Below are 21,421 nucleotides of genomic sequence, written 5' to 3'. Positions count from 1 at the left end.
CCCCTCCCACGAACACCTTTCTCACCCCTCCCCCAGGGGGATCAGACTTCAGGTCTGCCAGTGGGGTAACTAGAAGTTCCAAGGATACGCATGTGAGTTCTCTTCTACTTTCAGCTTCCATGAGGTCAGGTAGTGAACAGATTGTTGACACCCTCCTGTGAGGAGGATGGTAAACCAAGCCAAGGCCCCTCAGGTGGCCCTCTTGCTTCTCATAGGTCTTGATGCCAGGTTCATGGCTTGAGGCTTGTAAGGCAGCTGCTGCTAAGATTCAGATTTGGAACTGGGAACAGCAACATACAGATTGTCCAGTCTAGAGCATAAGCTCAGCAAACCAAGGAGCTCTGGGTTGGGCTCTCAGGCAGCAGCCCAGATAATGCCTTATTGATTGATTGATTGATTGATTGATTGAGACAGGGTCTTGCTCTGTGTCACCCCAGCTGGAGTGCAGTAGCGTGATCATAGCTCACTTCAGCCTCAAGTTTCTGGGCTGAAGCAATCCTCCTGCCTCAGCCTCCAGAGTAGCTGGGCCTACAGATACTTGCCACCATACTTAGCTAATTTTTAGATAGGGTCTCACTATGTTGCTCAGCTTGGTCTTGAATTTCTGGCCACAAGCGCTTCTCCTGCAGTGACTCAGGAATCCAGGTTCCTTCTGACATAAGACTCTCCAACCACCTATGGCCTGGTTGTCATTTGCACTGAGTGAAGGGAAGGGGAGAGCCAGGAGACCTCATACAGGTTTTTATGACTTCTGTTTACATTCCACTGGAAAACTCTTAACACAAGGACACAACTGGCTGTAAGGAAGGCTGGGAAAGGTAGTCTAGCTATGTGTCCAAAGAACGGACGAATGCATTTTAGTGGACAGCTAGTGGGTCCACCAGTTTGTAGATGAGGACAATAGTCTCAACAGGATTAACTTGCTAAAATTAATTGGTCACAACCAAGTGACAAAGCCAGGCCTCCACCCTAACAGAGCCACCATCATCTCTCACTTGGACTGCAGTGGGGGCCTTCTCACTGGTCTGCTTGCCACCCTGCAGAGAGGGACCCTTTCAACACTTACTCCAATCACACTCTGACAGTGATAGAAATAAACCTGTCAGTTTCTGCATGTTCTTCCAGCCCTTGACCATGGGCTCATGGATTCAGTGAGGGCAGCTGAGTTGGGGAATGGCACAGACTGCACCCGAGCCCAGCTTTGACTCCACATTTTGGTCCCCCAAGCAAGAAACGACAAACACCAGCTTCCAGGCCACTTTTATTTTAACAGAAGCAGCAGCCCCACAGCCATGGGGACATGTCTTCCAGACAGTAGACACAGTGCCTGTGGCTGTAAGAGCTTGACAGGGGAGACTCATGCCTTTCTCTTTGGCCCCCATGACCAAAGAAGAAAATGAAAATCACACACCATACACTGCCACACCCATCTCCACCCCTCCCTTTCAGTAACATCCAATTTATCCTTCTGGCCAAAGAAACTGGCTACAATTCTGATTCTACAGAAAACCTTCATGCAGCCAAGAAACTCGGGGCTCTGGAGGGGAGAGGCTTACTCTGATACTTTCCACATGCACTGCCCACTGGCATCAGGTTTAACTCCACCCAAAACCATCACATGGATGGCCAGGGACAGGACTGGCTACAAAAAAAAAAAGCCATGAACTCAGCTCACCATGCTAAGAAGACTGCCTCTTTCCAGGCAAGATTTTACTGGAGCAACAGAAAACCTGAGGGTGTGATTCCAAAATACCTACCCTTCCAAGCCCCGGGTTGTGGATAAGGTCTAGATTTTGGTTATATGACTAAGGGCGACAAAGGCTGCTGGCATCTCTGGCTACAGTCCCAGGCGCTTAGGGTTGGAGGCTTCACTGGCAAAACAATGGCACTGTTTGATTAACTAGCTCGTGTTAACCACTCATCTACAGCAAGTAGAATCATCAGTTTTGCACTGAGCGAGGAAGCACATGGGTCTCCTATGAGAGCTAATGCCAGAATTCACATGCTTTGTAAAATAGAGGATGAGGTTTGTTGCTTTCTTCTGCCCCCTCCAGAGGCCAAATGGGTAGGGTGGTTCCTTTGCCTTCTGAGTGCCTGGATGCCCCCAGCCCTCACAGGACCCTGCTAAGACACTGGCAGTATGCCAAGCCTTGGGTGGGATGGGTGAACACCCTTCAGTCAAAGCGTGACCCTAAGAGGATTCTGGCACCTGGAATGACAAGACGGATGCTTCCCTGCAAGCCAGGTATGAGCCTTTCTGAAAATGAGATGAGAGCTGGTCTTGGGGTTGAAGGAAGGATCTTGAATGACAGATAATCCCCAAGTGTCCACTGGATCATTTATTTTTCCTCTGACTTTCCACACAAATGAGGCTTTCCATGGGTTTTGCAACCACAGTGTCTAAGACAATCAGAAGGGTTCCAGGGAGGTCTTGTCTGTAGCGATGTGACAGATGAGGAAACTGCAGCTCAGAGGACAATGACTTGCCCACCTTGTACAGCTCGCTGACAGTAGAGAGGGGCTGAAACCTAGGTCTCCTGACTCACAAGCCACAACCATGACTGGCTCAGCTCCCTTAATTCCAGTTTCCCTTACGTGACGCAATTCCTTCTCAGATTCGGGTTTTGAGCTGAGGCTGGGCAGTTCTTAAGATAGAGTTGCATAAACAACCAAGCTTTGTGTTATAACAAGCCAGGGAAGGACCTAGGCAGGTTCCCTTCCCTCTGGAACGGAAATGGAACTTTTCTCTGAGCTTAGGATTTGTAAGGCACTGAAATTAACTATAGCTGGGGTGGGGAGTGGTGGGAGAAAGAAAAAAAGAGGGATGAGTGGTTGGAGAAATCAAGTCGATGCTCTTTTCTTCCAGCCCCACAGTGAGAATCCTACAGAAACATGAGAGTGGACTCCACATTCCCACCTGATGCTGTCCACTCCCCAGCCCCCATGCTGCAGAGCAGCATGGACCCATTCCCACCATGACAAAGTGGGTTTTGGGACAAGATGAGGCCTGCAGAGTTGGTGAGCCAAGAAGAATGAGCCCAGGTCCCCTGGATCCAATTCGGAGCAGAGAGCCCTCTCTCCACCTAGGTGTCCCAGGCTGAGGCTGGGGCAGGATCCAACCCGGGAATGCCTTCTCCAGGAACACAGGGCTCTCCAAGTGGACTCAGTGGTGGCTGGGGTGGGTCTGCAGGCCCAGGCATTAAGGAGGAAGGGGCAGGATGGCACCAAGGATGGCAGGGAGAACTTTGGCCTCGGACCTGGCTTTGGCACGGCGCATCTTGGGCCTCCCCGCCCCGTGGCTGCCCTCCTGAGATCCCAGGGTGGGGAAGAGCTGTCCGTCTCCTGTGAGGACCTTGTCTGCCTGATAGAGGCGATGGCAGGGCAACTCCAGGGCATCCCCTTCATCATTCCAGCCATGGCTGTGCACAGGTGACCTAATGGGGAGCCTTTTCAGACTCCACTGCAGGTGTGATGCTGAACGGGAAGCAACAAGAGCTATCACTTACCCAGCACCTTCAATGTGACCGGTGCTTAACTCAGATGACAACAACCTGCAGGTAGCTATTACTATCCCCTTCAACTGATGAAGAGACCCGGGCTCAGAGGGGTTAAGGGACTCACCCAGAGTCACACAGCTAATGAGTTCTAAACGGGGAACTGGACTCAGGCTTGTCTGACTCCAAATCCCACATTCTTTCCATTCCACTGGGCTGCTCCTAGAAGCCAGGAGGAAGGTGGTGTTGGGCTGTCAGGGTGGGATTTCTGGAGGGGTTTCTCTCTGAAAGTGTGGATCTGGGAAACAGCCAAGCTTGAGTGAAGGGAAGATGCCTGACCACTCACACGTGTCTGTCTCCCCAGGCGGGCTCCAGTTCAGTGCCTGGCGGCCTTGCAGATCTTGTCGTACACCTCGGGGAAGGCATCCTGGCAACCGAGCTTCTCTCGCAGCTTGTGGTACAAGGAGCCATCAAACATCTCCCAGAACTCCTCCCGGTTCATGTAGCAGTCAGCATACAGCATCTGGAAGCTGCAGAGGCAGAGAAGTGGGTGAGGACGCCAGGAGGCGCATGGAGCGCAAGGTGTGAGAGAAACCCAACTGCTCACTCTGCAGCCCAGAAAGAGCTTTTGGAGGATTTCTCTTGTTTAACCGCCTTAACCTGATGAAGAAGATGGTGCAGGTATTCTTATCCCCCTTTTGCAGGTAGGGAATTGGGGCTTGGGGGTTAGGTAGCTTAGCAGTCGAGGCAGTCAGCAGTAGAGCTCAGACTGCTGGGCTTCTGCCCCTCTGCTTGGCCACAGGCATACCCTAATGGAGCAGTGGGGCTGTTTTCCTTTCATCTGTTATTGACTTTCAATAGACTGGACATAAAGTATACAACTGGATGAGCTCGACACCTGCATGCAACCAAGGACTCCAGTCACTGCGGTCCAGATCGTGGCTACAACCAGCAGCCCAAACTTTCCCCGGGCCCCTCAGTTATCCGTCCCCCTCTGCCATCCCCAGGCAACTACTGATGCGCTTTCTATCAGTATGGATTCGTGTGTGTTTTTGGGAATGTTATACGAAAGGAATCGTATGGTATTCTTTTTTTCCTGGCTTTGTCCATGTTCTACTCAATAGTTTGTCCAGGCTGTTTTCTGGGCAATCCTCTGTCCTGGGCCTCTCCGTGGTTTTCATAGTCAGGAATCCATCTCTCCTTAGCTTTGGCCTTTCCATCTGGAGCAGTCGCCCTTGGACATAGCTAAGCCCACACCCATCATCTGTCCCATGGGGAGAAGTGGGGTGACTCCCAGGTTTCTGGCTGGAGCAGCTGGGAGGGTGTGACGTGTTCACTGGAGGTGGGGATGCAGGGAGAAGAGGGCAAGTAGTCCTGCAAGCCCACCCGCTGCCCATCTTTCACAGCTTACCTCCTGACCCAGAGGCTGCCATAGCTCCAGGGGCCCTAAGGAACCAGTTGATAGGCCTGGGGCTCCTGGTTCTCCACAGAGCTGACCTCATTCCCCTGGAGCAGTACCCTGAGGCTGTCAGCTAGAGGGACTATACTATACTCTGGGCCACTCACCCATGCACGCTGCGGACAAACTTCTCCAACTGCCTCATGCAGGACCTGGCTTCAAAGTGTTTCACACGCGGCTCCCCATATGCTCCAATGTCGATGTAGAGTTCTGCCTCATTTCCCTTGGGGTGCACCAGGCCTGGCTGGCTGGGCAGGATGAACGGACACAGCCAGATGGGGTAGACCTGGGTAGACCAGGGAGGTGGGTATTGGTGCTTTTTCTCCAACAGGTGACAGGTTCATGGCTGGCCCACTCATACCCACCCAAATGAAGGCTTTGCAGCATTCTCAGCACCCGCTCAGGTGCCCTCAGATTCGCTCCCCACCCCCCAGCCCTGGCTGAGAACACCCTGACTCCACCACCCTGGAGGACACAATCAGAGCAGGTCATGGGGGTACTCGATGCCAGACCCTATGACTCCTCTCCCAGGGGGGCCATCGCTGAATGGGCCGAGGCCTCAGCAGGCATAGGGACAAGAACCGCATCTTAAAGTTGGGAAAACACGCAGAGGGAAGGTGTGCCCAAAGTCAGTCACACGGTTCAGGGGAGGAGACCATGGATTCCAAGGGAACACACCTGGTGCGCCCTCCCTGCCCTCCCCCACTCACGTGGATGTCGTTTTGGAAGGTGTGCAGGGCCTGCTGCAGGCACTTCATGGGCACCAGCATGTCCTGCACCACGTGGTGCTGCTCGTACAGCTTGCGCAGGGTCTCACCCTGGGTCAGCTTCAGGAGGGAGATCTTGGGAGGCACCATCCAGCCAAAGAGGTAGCGGAAGATGGGGTTGTTGCCAAAGGGGATGATGTCCTGGAAAACAAAGATTAGGGATGGAGAGAAAAAAACCAACAAGGGTTGAATGTCTCCAAGTGCAAGGGGCCAAGGGCCAGATCCCATTCTGTGCTTGACAGAAGCATGCCTGGGTCCAATTCCCCTCTTTGGAGGGGGTGTGATGGGACCTAGGGCTTTACCAGTCCGATCTAGGTTTGCTTCTCAGCTCTAGCATTCCCCAGCAGTCATGACCCCGGAATAGTTACTTAACTTCTTTGAGCTCAGTTTCCTTATCTGTAAAATGGGCCTTGTGAGGATAATGAGACCATGCCTGGAGTGCAATGATGAGGTAGCTATCATTCCTGGTCTAGCTGTTGAGATCTGGCCGGCAGAGAGCTGGCATTCCATACATGTTTGAAAAACGAATGCTGTTGAATGAGCATAGTGATACTCAGAGAACTTAAGCAGTCTCCCTAAGGGCACACAGCCAGAGACAGCTCTCATGGGGTGGGTGCAGTCTGGCTCAGGTTCGACAAGAAGCCTATTGGTTTGCAGCATCCCTTGCTCACAGCCTGACCACCTGCCTGGCTGCCCCAATTCAGTCTCCCTGGAAACCCTCCTGCGCAGAGGCTGTTCTCTTCCATGCCTCAAACTGCCATGCGGCGGGAGCTTCCTCGCTTAGCACTGCAGCCTCCTGATGATGCCCCCCATTCCCCTCCAGCTCTGCCCACCTCCAACAGAGAAGACTTTGGCCCCTGGCTCACAATCTTCCTCCCTGCTTGAGTCCTGCCATCTTCCTGAGGGTCCCCAGTGTCCACTGTTACCCGATTCTCACAGCTCCGTGAGCCCTTGAAGCCAAGGCCGCTCCTCCATTCATTAGACAGTTCCGAGGGGCCTCTGAGGTCAGGAACCAGGTTCTATGCTGGGTACTGGGGAACCAAGATAACTGAGACACGGTCTCTATCCTTAAGATGCCCACTCCCCCAGGTGTGGAAGACACAGGCCACTGGATGACAGTGTGGGAAGAATGGGGACAAACAGAGGCTGGGGCAGCACATGAAAGGGTCCACATCAGACTAGGAGACAAGGCGACTCCCCAAAGCAGCCATGTGTGTAAGCACTGAAGACTGAGTGACCCTTTCCCTCACTCCCCTGGCATCGCCAGACCACTCCCATGAAGTCAGGGACCTGCCTGCTTGCTTCTGTTAGATCCTGCCGCCTTTGCTAATGTCTGGCATGTAACGGGAGCTCAATAAATAGCATGGCTTTTATTGTCTCCTTGGTTACCTTTGGAAGACCTACACATGCCCACAGCAGAAATCCCTGCAGTACAAAGGTTAAGCCTCCCTGCGCATTCCTGACCCTGTTTCCCTCCTAGAAATGACCTGATCTCACTCCCCACCCACCCTCAACTCCCCTCCCCCTCCCTAATGGCAAGCATTGGTATGAATGATTTGCCTATCCTTTGGGAGACATCTGATACACAGAGAAGCAGAAGAGTTTTAAAAACACAGAAAGCAAAAAAAAAGAAAAAAAAAAAAACAACTCACGAATGGTGGCATCTTGGCACACCTGCTCATCACTGTATCCTGTGTAACAATACAGAGAGCACTACTGCCTTTGGTTGTGGGTGCCTAATGTGTGCTGCAGGGGTCCACAAATTCGGCCCACCCTCTGGTTGTGTGTTCCTTTACAAATTGTCCATGGCTGCCTCCAGGCTACAAGGCAGAGGAGCAGTTACTAGACAGGCCTTATGGTCCGAAAAACCTAGACTGTATACTATCTGGCCCATTGTATAAAATGCTTATTGGATCGGGTACGGTGGCTCACGCCTGTAATCCCAGCACTTTGGGAGGCCGAGGCGGGCAGATCACTTGAGGTCAGTAGTTCGAGACTAGTCTGGCCAAGATGGCGAAACCCCATCTCTACTAAAAATACCCCCAAAAATTAGCCAGGCATGGTGGCGGGTGCCTGTAATCCCAGCTACTCAGGAGGCTGAGGCAAGGAGAATCGTTTGAACTGGAGAGGCCGAGGTTGCAATGAACCAAGATCGCGCCACTGCACTCCAGCCTGGGTGACCCTGTGAGACTCCGTCTCAAAAAAAAAAAAAAAAAAAAAAAAGAAAGGGTATTTACCCCTGCTCGATTACAGCGGATGTGTCATAATTTATTTAATCATAATTTATTTAATCTAAACGGCAGACATTTAGATTATTTCCAGATTATGCCAACTAATATCCTTCATATATGTATCTTTGCCCATTTATATGTGTCAGAAAGATAAATTCCCAGAAGTGGAAGATTTTGGCTTAAACGGTGTGTGCAATTTTCATGGATACCATTTCAGAGCTTGTACCATTTTATACTCTCCCAGACAATGTAGAACACTGTTTCCCTTCTCCCTTGCCAGCACGATGTGACATCAAACTTCTAGATCACTGTCATTCATTCTGATAGGTAAAAAATGAGACTCCTGGCGTTCTGTTTTGCCTTTCTCTATTTCTGAGTTAGACTGTATCACTTTGACGTTTAAAAGTCATTTGTGATTTTTTCCTAAAAATAGTCAACTGTAAGCCAAATATATCAGCTGAAACCATTCCTTTTCCAGTCTTAGCCTCAGAAAGTTCAAGTTTGAAACATGCGCCCTGCCCTTCTCCTTTCCCGCTTCTGTCCACCCATTACTTATCCTATGTTGCTTAGTGACCTGTGATCCCAGGGTCCTAAGCTGCCCTCTTGCTGAGGCCAGTCATTCTGGAGCGTCTCACTGCAGCCCTTGCTCTCTGGCCATCCTTGCTCACTGGCTATAGGGCCCCATGGCAAATCCAAGGGGCCCAGCCTGAGCCAGGAACCCCAGCCCCAGAGGGAGGTCCTGGGGCAATGGCCTTCTATGAACACAAGGACACTATCTTATCCTTTCTCACTGGTGTTAACTCCCTGTGTTAGCCAACCACTTATACTGAAACGATGACGAGGGAATGACAACAACAGAGCTGCCCAGCTTGGTTCCTTTCAGTCCTTCCTTACTCACCGTAAGTCAAAGGTAGTGTTAGTAGAATGTAACAAAGAGAAATAAAAAGAGTTTGTGCAGCATTCTTAATGGAACCAAGAAATACATATATATGAGTTAAATGTTCTTATATTTATAAATATATTTAAACAATGAACAATAAAATTCATACTAATACTTTAAATTTTTATTTACTTAGAATGGCATTAAGTTGCAAATATTTATGATGAGAGACACCATGGAGAAAGAAAAAAGCTTTATATTTTAGTACCTTTAATGGCACTTTTGGCCTGCTTTTTGCACTGGGCCCTGCAAATTATGCAGCTAGCCCTGACCCCACGTGTTGCTGATTGACAAAGCTGGGGGAAGGGAAGTGACTGCACCAGCCAGGCCCGGCACAGGTGTGACCAGAATGGACTAATCACCCAGAATGCAGCTTGTTAAGGGGCTTAGCACCCAGGCCTGGTCACACTGGTTCATTCCAGGGCCTTACTCATCAGGGAGGAACCCAGGGGAAAGGCTGCCAATGGAAGGAGGAAGAGTTATCCCAGCAGAGGCAGAGAAAAGGCATGCATTTGAAGTTGTTTATTCCTCCCCTCTAGAAATGTCTTGCCTTCTGCATTTCTGCTGTAGAGGATGCTGCGGTGCTCCGTGCAGATGCCCGCTCCACGGAGGCACCCATTCCCCCAGTTGCACGGGGTGCTGACTGCTGACACTCAGGGAGAACTGCCTTTGGCAGAAGGGAGCTGCCTCATCCAAGGTCAGCCTGCACAATGACTGGTTGATGGGGCAGCATTTGGTGTAAAGTCCTAGCCCACGGGTCTCAAGGTGACACAACTCTGGAAGGCCATCTTACCCCAGGGCTGCCTGTCAGCTGAGGCCTTCCTTGTGACTGCGCCACAGCTTGACTTCTTCCTCTTCCCAGTCCAGCTTCCCTACTACCGCGCAGTGACAGCTCACAAGAGGTCTGAATGTTCACTTCCTGCATGCAAATACAGGTTGAACACACCTATTCTTCCAGATTCTTCCTTTACCTGATGTCAGTGTGGGTCAGTGTTTATTTAACAGCACAAATGTGTAAGACAAACCTCATTTTGAATCCTAGCTCGGTGTAGCAGTTTTATTTTTATATCTTATTTATTTATTTTTTTTGTGGGGGGATGGAATTTTACTCTTGTTGCCCAGACTGGAGTGCAATGGTGTGATCTTAGCTCACCACCACCTCCGCTTCCCAGGTTCAAGTGATTCTCCTGCCTCAGCCTCCTGAGTAGCTGAGATTACAGGCATGTACCACCACGTCTGGCTAATTTTATATTTTTAGTAGAGATGGGTTTCTCCATGTTGGTCAGGCTGGTCTCAAACTCCCCACCTCAGGTGATACGCCCACCTCCACCTTCCAAAGTGCTGGGATTGCAAGTATGAGCCACTGCGCCTGGCCTTCTGTAGTGGTTTTAAAATATGCCCCTAGATTCTTTGCTAGTCCTTTCTTCAAGAAGTGGAGCTCAGTGCCCCTCCCCTGAGTATGGGCTGGATTAGTGACTCTGATCTAATAAGGAGAATATGGTGGGAGTGAGAGGTGTGGCCTATGACGGGGTCATAAAAGGCACTGCAGACTCCTACTTGGTCTCTCTCGGATCACTTGCTCTGGGGAAAGCCAGCTGCTTTGTCATGAGGTCACTGGAGGAACCTATGTGGCAAGGAGCTAAGGTCTCTGGTCAATATCCATGTGAGTTGGAAGCAGATCTTCCAGCCCCAGTCAAGCCTCCAGATGACTGCTGCCCTAGCCCACAGCATGAGAGTCCCTGAGCCAGGACCACCCAGATCAGCCACTCCCAAATCCTTGACCTTCAGAAACTATGATATAATAAATGTTTGCTGCTTTAATCTCTAACTTTTGGTTTTGTTCATTATGCATCAATAGATCACTAATACACTCATTCTCTGAGTTGTGTTATTTACTTTGTCTCAAACGGGTTTTTTTTTTTTTTTTTTTTTTTTGCGACAGAGTCTCACTCTGTCACCCAGGATGGAGTACACTGGCGTGATCTTGGCTCACTGCAACCTCCACTTCCTGGGTTCAAGTGGTTTTCCTGCCTCAGTCTCCCTAGTAGCTGGGATTACAGGCATGCCCCAACCCACCTGGCTCATTTTTGTATTTTTAGTAGAGACAGGGTTTTGCCATGTTGCTCAGGCTGGTAGTTACTTTGGATAACCTAATCCTTAGTATTCTCATCTGTGGAATGGAAATAACACTAGTATCTACTCTCAGAGGGTTGTTGGGAAGATGAAGATAATGTGTGGAAAGCGTTCAGCATTAACGTCCACCACAATGAGAGTGGCTAACGTTAACCACTGCTGTTATCTCTCTGATCCTCTTTCGCTGGTTCCTCTCCTTTCTCTTAACAAAATCACACTCCACAACCTTAACACTGTTCTTGGCAGGGATCAAGAAGGACTCATAGTGGCTTCTGCTTTTGGCAAAATTGCCTACCACCTGCTGTGGGCCTTGACATTGCCCAAGATTAAGACTAATGGGTGTGGGGGAGACCCCATAGCCCCCCAGGCCATGATGAGACCCTCACCCCTACATTCCTCCACCCCTACCACTACCCAATCACATTCTGCTTAAGATACCTACCCAACATCAGAACTGACCAATCACCCTCTCCTAGGAACCCGCCAGGTGTAATTCCATCATGCCTTAAGTTCTGTTGTCCTTAGTCACCATGGCCTGCCAGGTGCCTTGTTACTGTGATCTTAACCTACTACAGCAATGCAGCATCTCTTAATCTGACTTCACTTGCCACTGCCCCACCACCTTTCCTCTCCAGCCCTGTTCTCATGGTCTGACCTCAGCAAAACCCTCTCCATTCTCACACTCTTCTCTGAACATTCCTTTTCCCTCCTTGTTCTTAACTAGAACCCTGAAGCCCTCTTTAAATGGTATCATTTTCTCCCCTACAACCCTCTTGCCACTGGGATAGATGGTGGTGAGGTAGGGTCCCCGTGGCCCCTCATTACTGCTTCCAGATCTCTGTTCCTCCCCAGTGCCCAGAAACCAACCTCAGAAACTTGGAAACATGTGCCCAATACCTCCCCTGATAACTGTTAGGCAGGAATCTAGACCCAACATGGCGGTATCACCCGGCATCGCAGGCCCTTTGTTAGGACTCCCTGCCCTTCACTTCCTGCTAAGACTCTCAGCTCAGGAAAAGAGCCCGCCCTGGCCAAAAAACCCCCGCTCTGCGCAAGCTCCCGGACACGTCATTCCTCAGAAACGGAAACCTACAAACCCCGCCTACCTCGCCCTATAAAAGGCCCCCCATACCTGCCCCGAGCGCGACTTCCTAGGCCCTCCTCCTAGGGGACCAGTGAACCTCGCCAGCGAGCCCAATAAAGGCTACCTCTGTTCTCATCTGCCTCGTGTCTTCTTGCTCGGCTCCCCATTACATTACAATAACCACAGCTCCCCTCACTAGAGTGTGGATCACTGAATTCCCTGAACCCCAACATCCTTGGTTCCTTTCACCAGATCCTGGAAAACTGCCACTTTCCTCAACATTAACTTTTGGTGACTGAAAACCCACAAAGAAGGTCCTCACCACGCCTGGCCTCTCTGCCCTTGGTCTTCTTTCTTTACATTCCAGTGATCTTATCTTCCACATGTCCTTGGCCACAGGCTCTCACAAAATACCCTGGAGGAGGGGACAGAAATTACTACCCGTGGGGATCCATTGTGGGAGGAAGTGAGCCCACTGGCCACACATGGCCTAGTGCCTGTTTTTGTAAATTTGGTTTTACTGGGGCCAGTCATCCCTATTCATTTATGTACTGTCCTTGGCTGTTTCCATGTGGCAGATCTGAGGAGCTATGATAGATTCTGTGGCTTGCAATGCCTAAAATATTTGTTGTTTGGCCCTTTAGGAATGTTTGCTGACCCCTAGGCCTTGTCACCCTGCCCTGCATTCACTGTCTCCATAGCTTCCACTACAAGTGTTTGTTCTCAGCCATCACTGCCTCTCTTCCTAGCTTACGCCCTCTAGTCCCCTGACTTTAATGCTCCACTCCACCCAGGGCATCCTGTCCACCAGATCAGTCCTTTGTCAGTCCCTGGGGGCCTCTCACATCCTGCCTCCCCTCCATGGCTGGCTTAGATTTCATCATAACCACACCCTTGGGTCCTCACTCTTCCCTACACATCACACTCCCTGCAAAACCTTGGCCATGGTTAAATATAACTCTCTGCCTACTCTGTACCCCACCCACAGATTCCTGAGTGAAAACCCACAACCACAGGGTTGTTCTCACTAAATTCATGAGCGTAAATCCCTGGTAGGCCCAGTGCTACCTGGCAATGCCACAATGTTTTCCCAGTTAATTCACTGCTCACTCTGGAGGACAGCTTCACATCTCTTCTCTCCTCAAACCATCAAAATCCTCTCCCCTTTCATCTCAGCCAAAATCCTTATTTCATTGAGAAAACAGAAGCAATCAGAAGAGAACTCTCACACCCTCCCACCACCCTATGGTCCTCCTTCCCTCCTGACAATTGGATGAACTTTCCATGTGCCCATCAAAAGGCAACCTCTCCACCTGAGCTCAGGAGCCACTCCACCCCCCTGCTCAAGGCTTCGCCCTTTCAATATACCCTCTTCTGCACTGTCATTTTCCCCTCCACTGGATCACTGTCATGACTGCCACCTCTTCCATCCTAAAGCAATCACACAAAGTACCTTCACCTGGCCCCACACCGGCCTCCTACCATCACCCTGTTTCTCTGCCTCCCTTAACAGTGAGCCTCTCAGGTTTGTTTTCACTGTCTCCACTGCCTTGTTTCCAGTTCTCTCTCGAACCCACTGGTCAAGGTTTCACCCCTATTGCTTAAAGTCAGTGATGACATTCCCATAGCCAAATCCAGTCTCTCCTTCAGCAGCATGTGGCATAGTTGCTGGTCTTCCTTCTGAAACAGTCTTCCCTTGGCTTCTGGGATGCCACATCCTCCTAGCTTTGTTCCCCTGCCCTGGTTGACAGCACTTTCTCTTGCCCTTGGCTCGTTCCTCCTCCCCTAACCTGCTAGGTGTCCCAGGGTCTTCTCTATCCACCCTCACTCATCTCCCTCCATGGCTTTAGAAAACATTTCTCTGTGGCTAAGAAATGTGCAAATGGGGCTCCAACCTCCACTGAACTCCTGAAGTCCCAACACACGTCACTGGCTCCTGCTGTCATCCCACCTGGACATCTGAATGGCTTCTGATTCCCCTTTCTAGTCCCCTCCCCCATGTTTCAAATGGCAGTCAACCTTGGCCCTGAACCTTGGAATCACATCCATGGTCAAGCTCTCTGGAAATCCTGTTGGTTGGTTCAACTTGCACTGCATCTCCCAGATCTGACACTTCTCCTCTGCTGCTGCATCTCCCAGATCTGACACTTCTCCTCTGCTGCTGCCCAGACAACAGTATCTTCTACTCTTCTACTCTTGTCCACTCCTGCCCCCATCCACTCTATCCAGCTGTCACAGTTATTCTTTTAAAACAAAAATCAGGCCATGTCACTTTCCTGTTCAAAGCCCTCATTGGCTTCCTATTATACTTAGAATAAAATATAGAGTCCTTCCTAACCTACAAGGAGCCACATGATCTAGCCTCCGGTGGCTGTTTGACCTCATTCCTCACCGTAGCTCAGCGTGGGCATGCTGGCTCCTCAGCCTTCTTGCTGTTTTTCAAACACAAGCAGCCTGGCTGGGACACCTGGATAGCTATACGCAAAAGAATGGAGCTGGACTCCTACCCCACTCAACAACCTAAATATTAGAGCTGCAACTACAAAGGTCTTTGAAGAAAACATAGGGGCTTCCACTTGGCAATAAATTCTTATATATGGCACTAAAAACACAAAAGGGAAAATAGATAAATTGGAATTCATCTAAATTAAAAACTTCTGTACATCAAAGGATATTACCAAGACAGCGAAAAGAAACCTACAGAGTTGGAGAAAATGTTTGCAGATCATATATCTGATGAGGGTCTACTATCCCGAATATATAAAGAACTCTTACATCTCAACAACAAAGACAAATGACCAAATTTTAAAAGGCGGCAAAGGATTCAAATAGACTTTTCACCAAAGAAGATATACAAAACAGCTAACATGCATATAAAACGATGCTCAACATCATTAGTTTCGAAAATGCAAGTCAATATCACAAACCCACCAGAATGGCTATAATAATAATACTAATAATTTAAAAACCAGAAAATAACAAGTGTGGGTGAGACTGTTAAAAAAATAAGAGCACTTATACATTGCTGGTGGGAATGAAAAATGGCACAGCCTCAGTGGAAAAAAGTTTGGTTGTTGCTCAGAAAGTTAGACACAGAATTAGTATATGACCCAGCAATTCCACTCCTAGTTCTAAATCCCAAAGAACTGAAAACAGGTATTCAAACAAAGACATGCACATGAAGGTTTGTAGCAGCACTGTTCTTAGTAGCCAAAAGGTTGAAACAACCCACATGTCCATCAACAGATGAGTGACAAAACAAAATGTGGTCTCTCATAATGAACTACTATCCCACCATAAAAAGAAATGAAATATTGATACATGAAAACATTATGCTATGTAAAAGAAGCCAGTCACAAAAGGCACATACTGTATCATTCCATACATGTGAAATATCCAGAATAAGTAAATCTATAGAGACAGAAGATGAATTGGTGGTTGCCACAGGCTGGGGAAAGGGGAGAGAATAGGGAGTGGCTGCTTAATAGGTATAGGGTTTCCTTTTCGGAGATGAAAATGTTTGGAACTACACAGAGGTAGTGGTTGCACAACACTGAATGTACTAAATTACCCTGAACTGTCCATTTTCTAATGGTTAATTTTCTGTTAGCCCAGCTCAAGCCCTGGGCTCTGGCTGTCCCTCTGCCTGTGAACAGAGTTCCAGAGTCATCCCCGGAGTTGTTCCTGGCCTGCCCTCCCTATGTTCAGGTCCCTGCTCACAAAGTCGTCTCCTGAGGGGCTCTTCCTGACCTTCCGCCACTTAAAGTGTCATTACTCCTCATCCACCCACCCATCTACACATGCAATAGCAAATTCTCACTCACCTTTCACAGCCAGGCTTGGCTGTTACCTCAAGCCCTAGGCAGAACTAGCCACTTCCTACTCATGTTCCTGCGGCCCTTTACAGTGCAGGGATCTGTCTGCTCACTGTGGCTAAAGGCTCAAAGGCGGAACAGGTTTGTGTTCCCCAAAGTACTGGCCCAGGGACCTACTTCCCAGCACCAAGCAGATGCTTGCTTAAGAGCCTGCTGCTTGAACTGAAGGTAGTCGGTTCCTTCAGAAGGAAACGACTGTGAGAAGGCGTTGCAGTTCCTTAGGACAAAGCCACTGTTTACCCTGAAGGGAGAGAGCATGGCTACAGTGTTAACTGTCTGGGCTCCCTGCCCAGCTGGCCCGGAGGAGCCAGGGCTACAGAAACCCAAGCCTCACCTGGAGCTCCCAGAAGATGCTGCGCGTGTGGCGGTGGTAGTAGTGCCTCAAGGGAATGTATTCCAGGCCCTCTCGGTTTGTCTTCAGATAGTTCTCCACGTGCTTAAAGAACCACGGCTTGTAGTAATTGCCAATGCTATTCAGCTGAAATGACAGAGGGCACTGTGATCAGGCTGCAGACAAGTGCCCAGCGCCATCGGGGCGTAACAGCAACACCCGGCTTCTGTTCAGCACTCCTGGCCTTTTCAAAGCTCTTTCATGTCTATTACTGCCTTTGAGACTCTTGAAAGCTGGTGAGGTTAGGCACAGCGGGTATCCTCTAGCAGAGAGAGCAGGAGCTCAAAGAGGTTAAGTGGTGTGTGCCCAGGGCCAAACAGTGAGTCCCCGACAGTCTAGAGAACTCAGCGACCCCAGCCTAGCCTGGTGCAAGTGTTTAACAGAGTTAAACATTTAACTGCCCTGATGCAGTGCTCCATGCAGGGGAATTCCCTCCCTCCCTCCCTTCCCACCCTCTCCGAGGCCAGGGAAGCACCAACTCTAGGCATGGGTCAGCCCCTCAGTGCAACCCAGGGCTCACGGCACTAACTGGTCATGGCGCTTTCCCTGCTGTCCCTGGACCAAGCTCCACAGTCCTCTGGGCACAGCAGCCATCATCGTCTGGAGGATGCTCACATGAATAAGGCTCACACCTCTCTGGCCCTGGGGGCTCCCACACCCAAATCTTCTATTGAGCTGGTGTCTCCTTCAGCCCTAAATGGTCATGACTCAACGTGCTGTGTGCCTTGGGATGGCTGAGCTTCTCCTGGCCTCAGCTTTCTCATCCATAAATGAATTCTGGCAGATGCTCTCAGGGGGAGGCAGGGGGGATCCTGGAAAAGCACAAGCTTCAGGGTGGGCAGCTGGGGACACATCCAGTTCCCCAGCAGCTGTGTGGCCTCAGGCAGGTCACCTCTGAGCCTGTTTCTTCACATGTAACATGACAATAAAAACACATACTTTGTGGGAGTTCTTTGCCTATTAGACATTACATACACATGACTACTATCTTTATAAAAATGGAACCATCTTATATGTATTATTTGCCAATTTGCTTTTTCCACTTACAACACACTTGGCAGAGCCTGGGCAGGTTACGTAGCATCTCTGCAAGACTAAAAGAGATGGTGTAGAAAGTGTGAAGCACGGTGCCTCGTCCACAGGTGGCTGGAGTAATCAGTCGCCAGCCATCCCCTTGCTGACCTGCTCTACCCTAGAGCCAGGAAACACTTTGCCCTGGATCTCTGGCCTCCAGCACTTGTAGCTTATCTGTGTGCTACCCGCTTGTGCAGGCCCATCCTGCTGGTAAGGCCACCCTGCTGGTCAGGTCACTCTGCAGGGAGGAAACTGGGGCTAAAAAGCCTCTTTGCCCAAATTAGTTTTGGTGTGGGCAGTATGGGGCAGGGCAAAAAACACTCACGCTGGCCTCTGCATGCCAATGTGAACAGGGGAACCCAGCAGGAAACAGAGCAATCTGATCTAACCCCAGGTGAGGCGTGGCACATACCTGGCAGTGGCACCAGCTGCATAATGAAAGTGAGACTTAGGGACACCTGGATACAGGTGCTCCTGGTGCTCACTGATACATCAGGAGCCATGCAGAGAAGCCCAGGATATGGGAAAGAACCCAGAGAGTCTGTCTCTTCCAGGCACACACCAGCTGAGGAGGCCAAGTGGCTGCACAAGCTCCAGTCCACCCCAGCCCTTGATTGCAAGCCACTTCGTATCTCTGGGCCTCCCCTGTGAAATGGGAGCAGGCTGCTTCTCACAGGATTGCAGCAAGCTTTACACTGGGCAGTGTCTGCAGAGGGCCCATCACAGGGCCTGGCACACAGGGACAAATTCCTGAATGCTTAGAAACAGAAATGTTTGGAAGCAATGCTCCTAAAATGAAATGCCCAGACGTCTAATGGCATCCACCGCTCTGCCCCAGCCCTGTTCCCATCGGGTATCAGGGTCTTGCTCACTGGGGCACTTGGCAAATATCCTTCTGCTGCTGATTCTGGGAGGGCCTTTGGGTAAGGCTCTTTGTGCCTCACAGTCTTCTTCTTGGGAAATAAGGGACTCAGATCAGGTCTCCAAATATTTTAAAAGCTGTGCAAACCCCTCTGCCAAATCATAATCTTAGGTGGCATCTAATACATCAAATGGATGACAGCAGAGCCACTTTGGGTACAGTGGGGGTGGTGACTCCCCTTGGTTCCATCCCTCAGCTTTCCTACCCCTGAGAGCCTCAAGGGAACACCTCAGAGCAGTCGGAAAGCTCTGGTCTAGATGTCCTTGCTAGGTGACTTGGTGCTAAGTGACACACACTGTCTGGGCTTTGGCTTCGGTCAGGCAGATCCAGGGGCCCGGGAGGGCCAGAGCACTTCAGCTCAATGTCCGGTATTGCCACCGCTGTTCCAGGACCTCCAGCACTTACCGCAGTATCCCACAGGAAGCAATGTTTGCATGGTGCTGAAGTCTGCAGGCTGATATGTCAGGGAACCGACATGGAACCAGGAGTCAGAAGCTGGAATTTAAATCTGTTCTGTGCTAGCTGTGTGTCCTCAGAGAAGTCTCTTTCCCTTTCTGGGCCACATTTCCTTATTTGTAGAGAGGATCATACCAGATGATTTTACAGCCCTTCACAATTTTAAAATGTTTTAAGTATGTATATAGGTATAGATTAAGAGTCTTAAGGGATGCCTATCCTTTGATCTGCGATTTTACGTTAAGATATTACTCAAATTACAGACAAAAGATGTTCATTGCTCCATTAATTAAAATAACAAAAAAATTGGAAGCAACTTAAATTTCCAACTATGGGCAGCAATAGGGCATTCGTTTCCTCAATGCAATGTTCTGTAGACGGGTATTAACAATGACAGTTACGAAGGCAATGTAACAACATGGGGAAATGCTTATCACAACAAACAAGAAAAAGGCCGGGTGCAGTGGCTCATGCCTGTAATCCCAGCACTTTTGGAGGCCAAGGCAGGTGGATCACCTGAGCTCAGAAGTTTAAGACCAACCTGGGCAACACGGCGGAACCCCGTCTCTACTAAAACTACCCAAATTAGCCGGGTGCAGTGGCATGCGCCTGTAGCCCCAGCTACTCGGGAGGCTGAGACAGAACTGCTTGAGCCTGGGAGGTGGAGGTTGCAGTGAGCCGAGATCGCACCTTTGCAGTCCAGTCTGGGTGACAGAGCGAGACCTCTCAAAACAAAACAAAAAACAAGAAACAAGAAAAGACAAATGTGAACAAGTGATCAAAGCTGAAGACAAACAAACTGCAAAATGCTGCAAAGAGAGGCTCACTCTCACAAGTGATCCAAGAACTGCAAAATAAAACGAGATACTATTTTTAACTCTATCAGATGGGCAAAAATGAAAGAGAGATCCTATTTAGTGTTGGCAAGAATATAGGGAAAAAGATGTTCTCACACACCATTGCTGCAAGTAGGCATAAATACAGCTCTTCTCGAGGGCTGTTTGGTCATATCTATTAATATTTAATGTGCTCAAACCTTTGTGTAACAAATTCCATTTCTCTGACTCAATCCTACACAAATATTTGTACAGAAGGACAGGATAAATGTAAGAGAGTCTTAAATCTTAAATGCAATCTCATTTGTAAGAGCAAAACAGTTTATGCAACATAAATGTCAGTAAGGGCTAAATTAGGCCAATTATTTACATGCAAAAGTGGGATATTACACAATGAAATGAAGACATGCACACATACACACAGACACAGAGAGAAATAGTCTCAGCTGGGTGTGGTGGCTCACACCTGTAATCCCAGTACTTTGGGAGGCTGAGGTGGGAAGACTGCTTGAAGCCAGGAGTTCAAGACTAGCCTTGGTGACATAGCAAGACCCTATCCACAAAAAAATTTTAAAAATTAAAAAATTAACCAGGCTGGGCACAGTGGCTCGCACCTGTAATCCCAGCACTTGGCTTGGGAGGCCAAGACAGGGAGATCACCTGAGGTCAGGAGTTTGAGACCAGCCTGGCCAACACAGTGAACTCCGTTTCTACTAAAAATACAAAAATTAAGCAGGCGTGGTGGTGCAAGCCTGTAATCCCAGCTACTCAGGAGGCTGAGGCACGAGAATCGTGTGAACCTAGGAGGCAGAGGTTGCAGTGAGCTGAGATCACACACTGTACTCCAGCCTGGGTGACAGAGCGAGACTCCATCTCAAAAAAAAAAAAAAAAAAAACTGGACATGGTGGCACATGCCTGTAGTCCTAGCTACTTAGGAGGCTAAAGCGGGAGGACTGCTTGAGCCCTGGAGTTCAAGGCTACAGTGAGCTGTGATCGTACCACTGTACTCCAGCCCGGGCTATAGAGACCCTGTCTCAAATAAATAAATAAATAAATAAATAAATAAATAAATAAATAAATAAATAAAAATAGGTCTCAAAGAATGCACACAAAACTGTTATACATAAGTGGTTACACCCTGGTGTAAAGAGATGCACTTTAACTTTTTCTTTATATATTTCAGCATTGTTATATGATTTTAAAACTTTAAAAAACTCCATACACAGAAAGAGGAAATAAATACAGTTGTCTCTCAGTATCCATGGGGTATTTGTTCCAGGATCCCCCAAAATCCATGAATGCTCAAGTCCCTTACATAAAATGATTTAATATTTGCATATAAGCCTACGCACATCCTCCTGTATACTTTAAATCATCTCTAGATTTCTTATAATACCTAATACGATGTAATGCTATGTAACCATTAAGGAATAATGACAAAAAAAAAAGTGTCCATGTTCAGTTCAGATGAAACCATTCATTGGGAACGCTTTCAATCTGCAGTTGGTTGAATCCACTGATTCTACAACCCACAGACACAGGGGCCAACTGTATACCAAACACATTAGCAACACTGGCTTTGGGTCATGTTTACAGATGGAGTCTTTTCTTTCCTTTTGACTTGTTTGTACCTTCCAAGTCTCTCACAATAAGCACAAATCCTTTCAAAATGGAGAAAAAACTGCTAATAAAAATCACATGGTATACGTGGAAGGAATGTCAATCTAGATTCCAAGGCATCAAATCAATTACTTGAAT

General features: G+C 48.9%; 1 protein-coding gene across 1 annotated transcript in view; it reads right to left on the bottom strand.

The window, feature by feature from the left end:
• Positions 1-1,243: 1,243 nt before the first annotated feature.
• DHCR24 (24-dehydrocholesterol reductase) overlaps positions 1,244-21,421 on the bottom strand; it is a 36,682-nt gene continuing 16,504 nt past the window's right edge. The window contains exons 6-9 of the mRNA XM_023187817.2: positions 16,318-16,461; positions 5,664-5,861; positions 5,061-5,239; positions 1,244-4,024 (exon numbers count right to left, since the gene is read on the bottom strand). Of these exons, the coding sequence (XP_023043585.1) occupies positions 3,871-4,024; positions 5,061-5,239; positions 5,664-5,861; positions 16,318-16,461 (675 nt within the window). The 3' untranslated portion in view covers positions 1,244-3,870. The remainder of the gene's footprint in view (positions 4,025-5,060; positions 5,240-5,663; positions 5,862-16,317; positions 16,462-21,421) is intronic.

The sequence above is a fragment of the Piliocolobus tephrosceles genome, chromosome 1 (genome assembly GCF_002776525.5).
Source record: "Piliocolobus tephrosceles isolate RC106 chromosome 1, ASM277652v3, whole genome shotgun sequence".
Classification (NCBI taxonomy): Eukaryota; Metazoa; Chordata; class Mammalia; order Primates; family Cercopithecidae; genus Piliocolobus; species Piliocolobus tephrosceles.
Note: the sequence above shows the minus strand (reverse complement) of the source record. Positions and strands in the feature narration are given on the sequence as shown.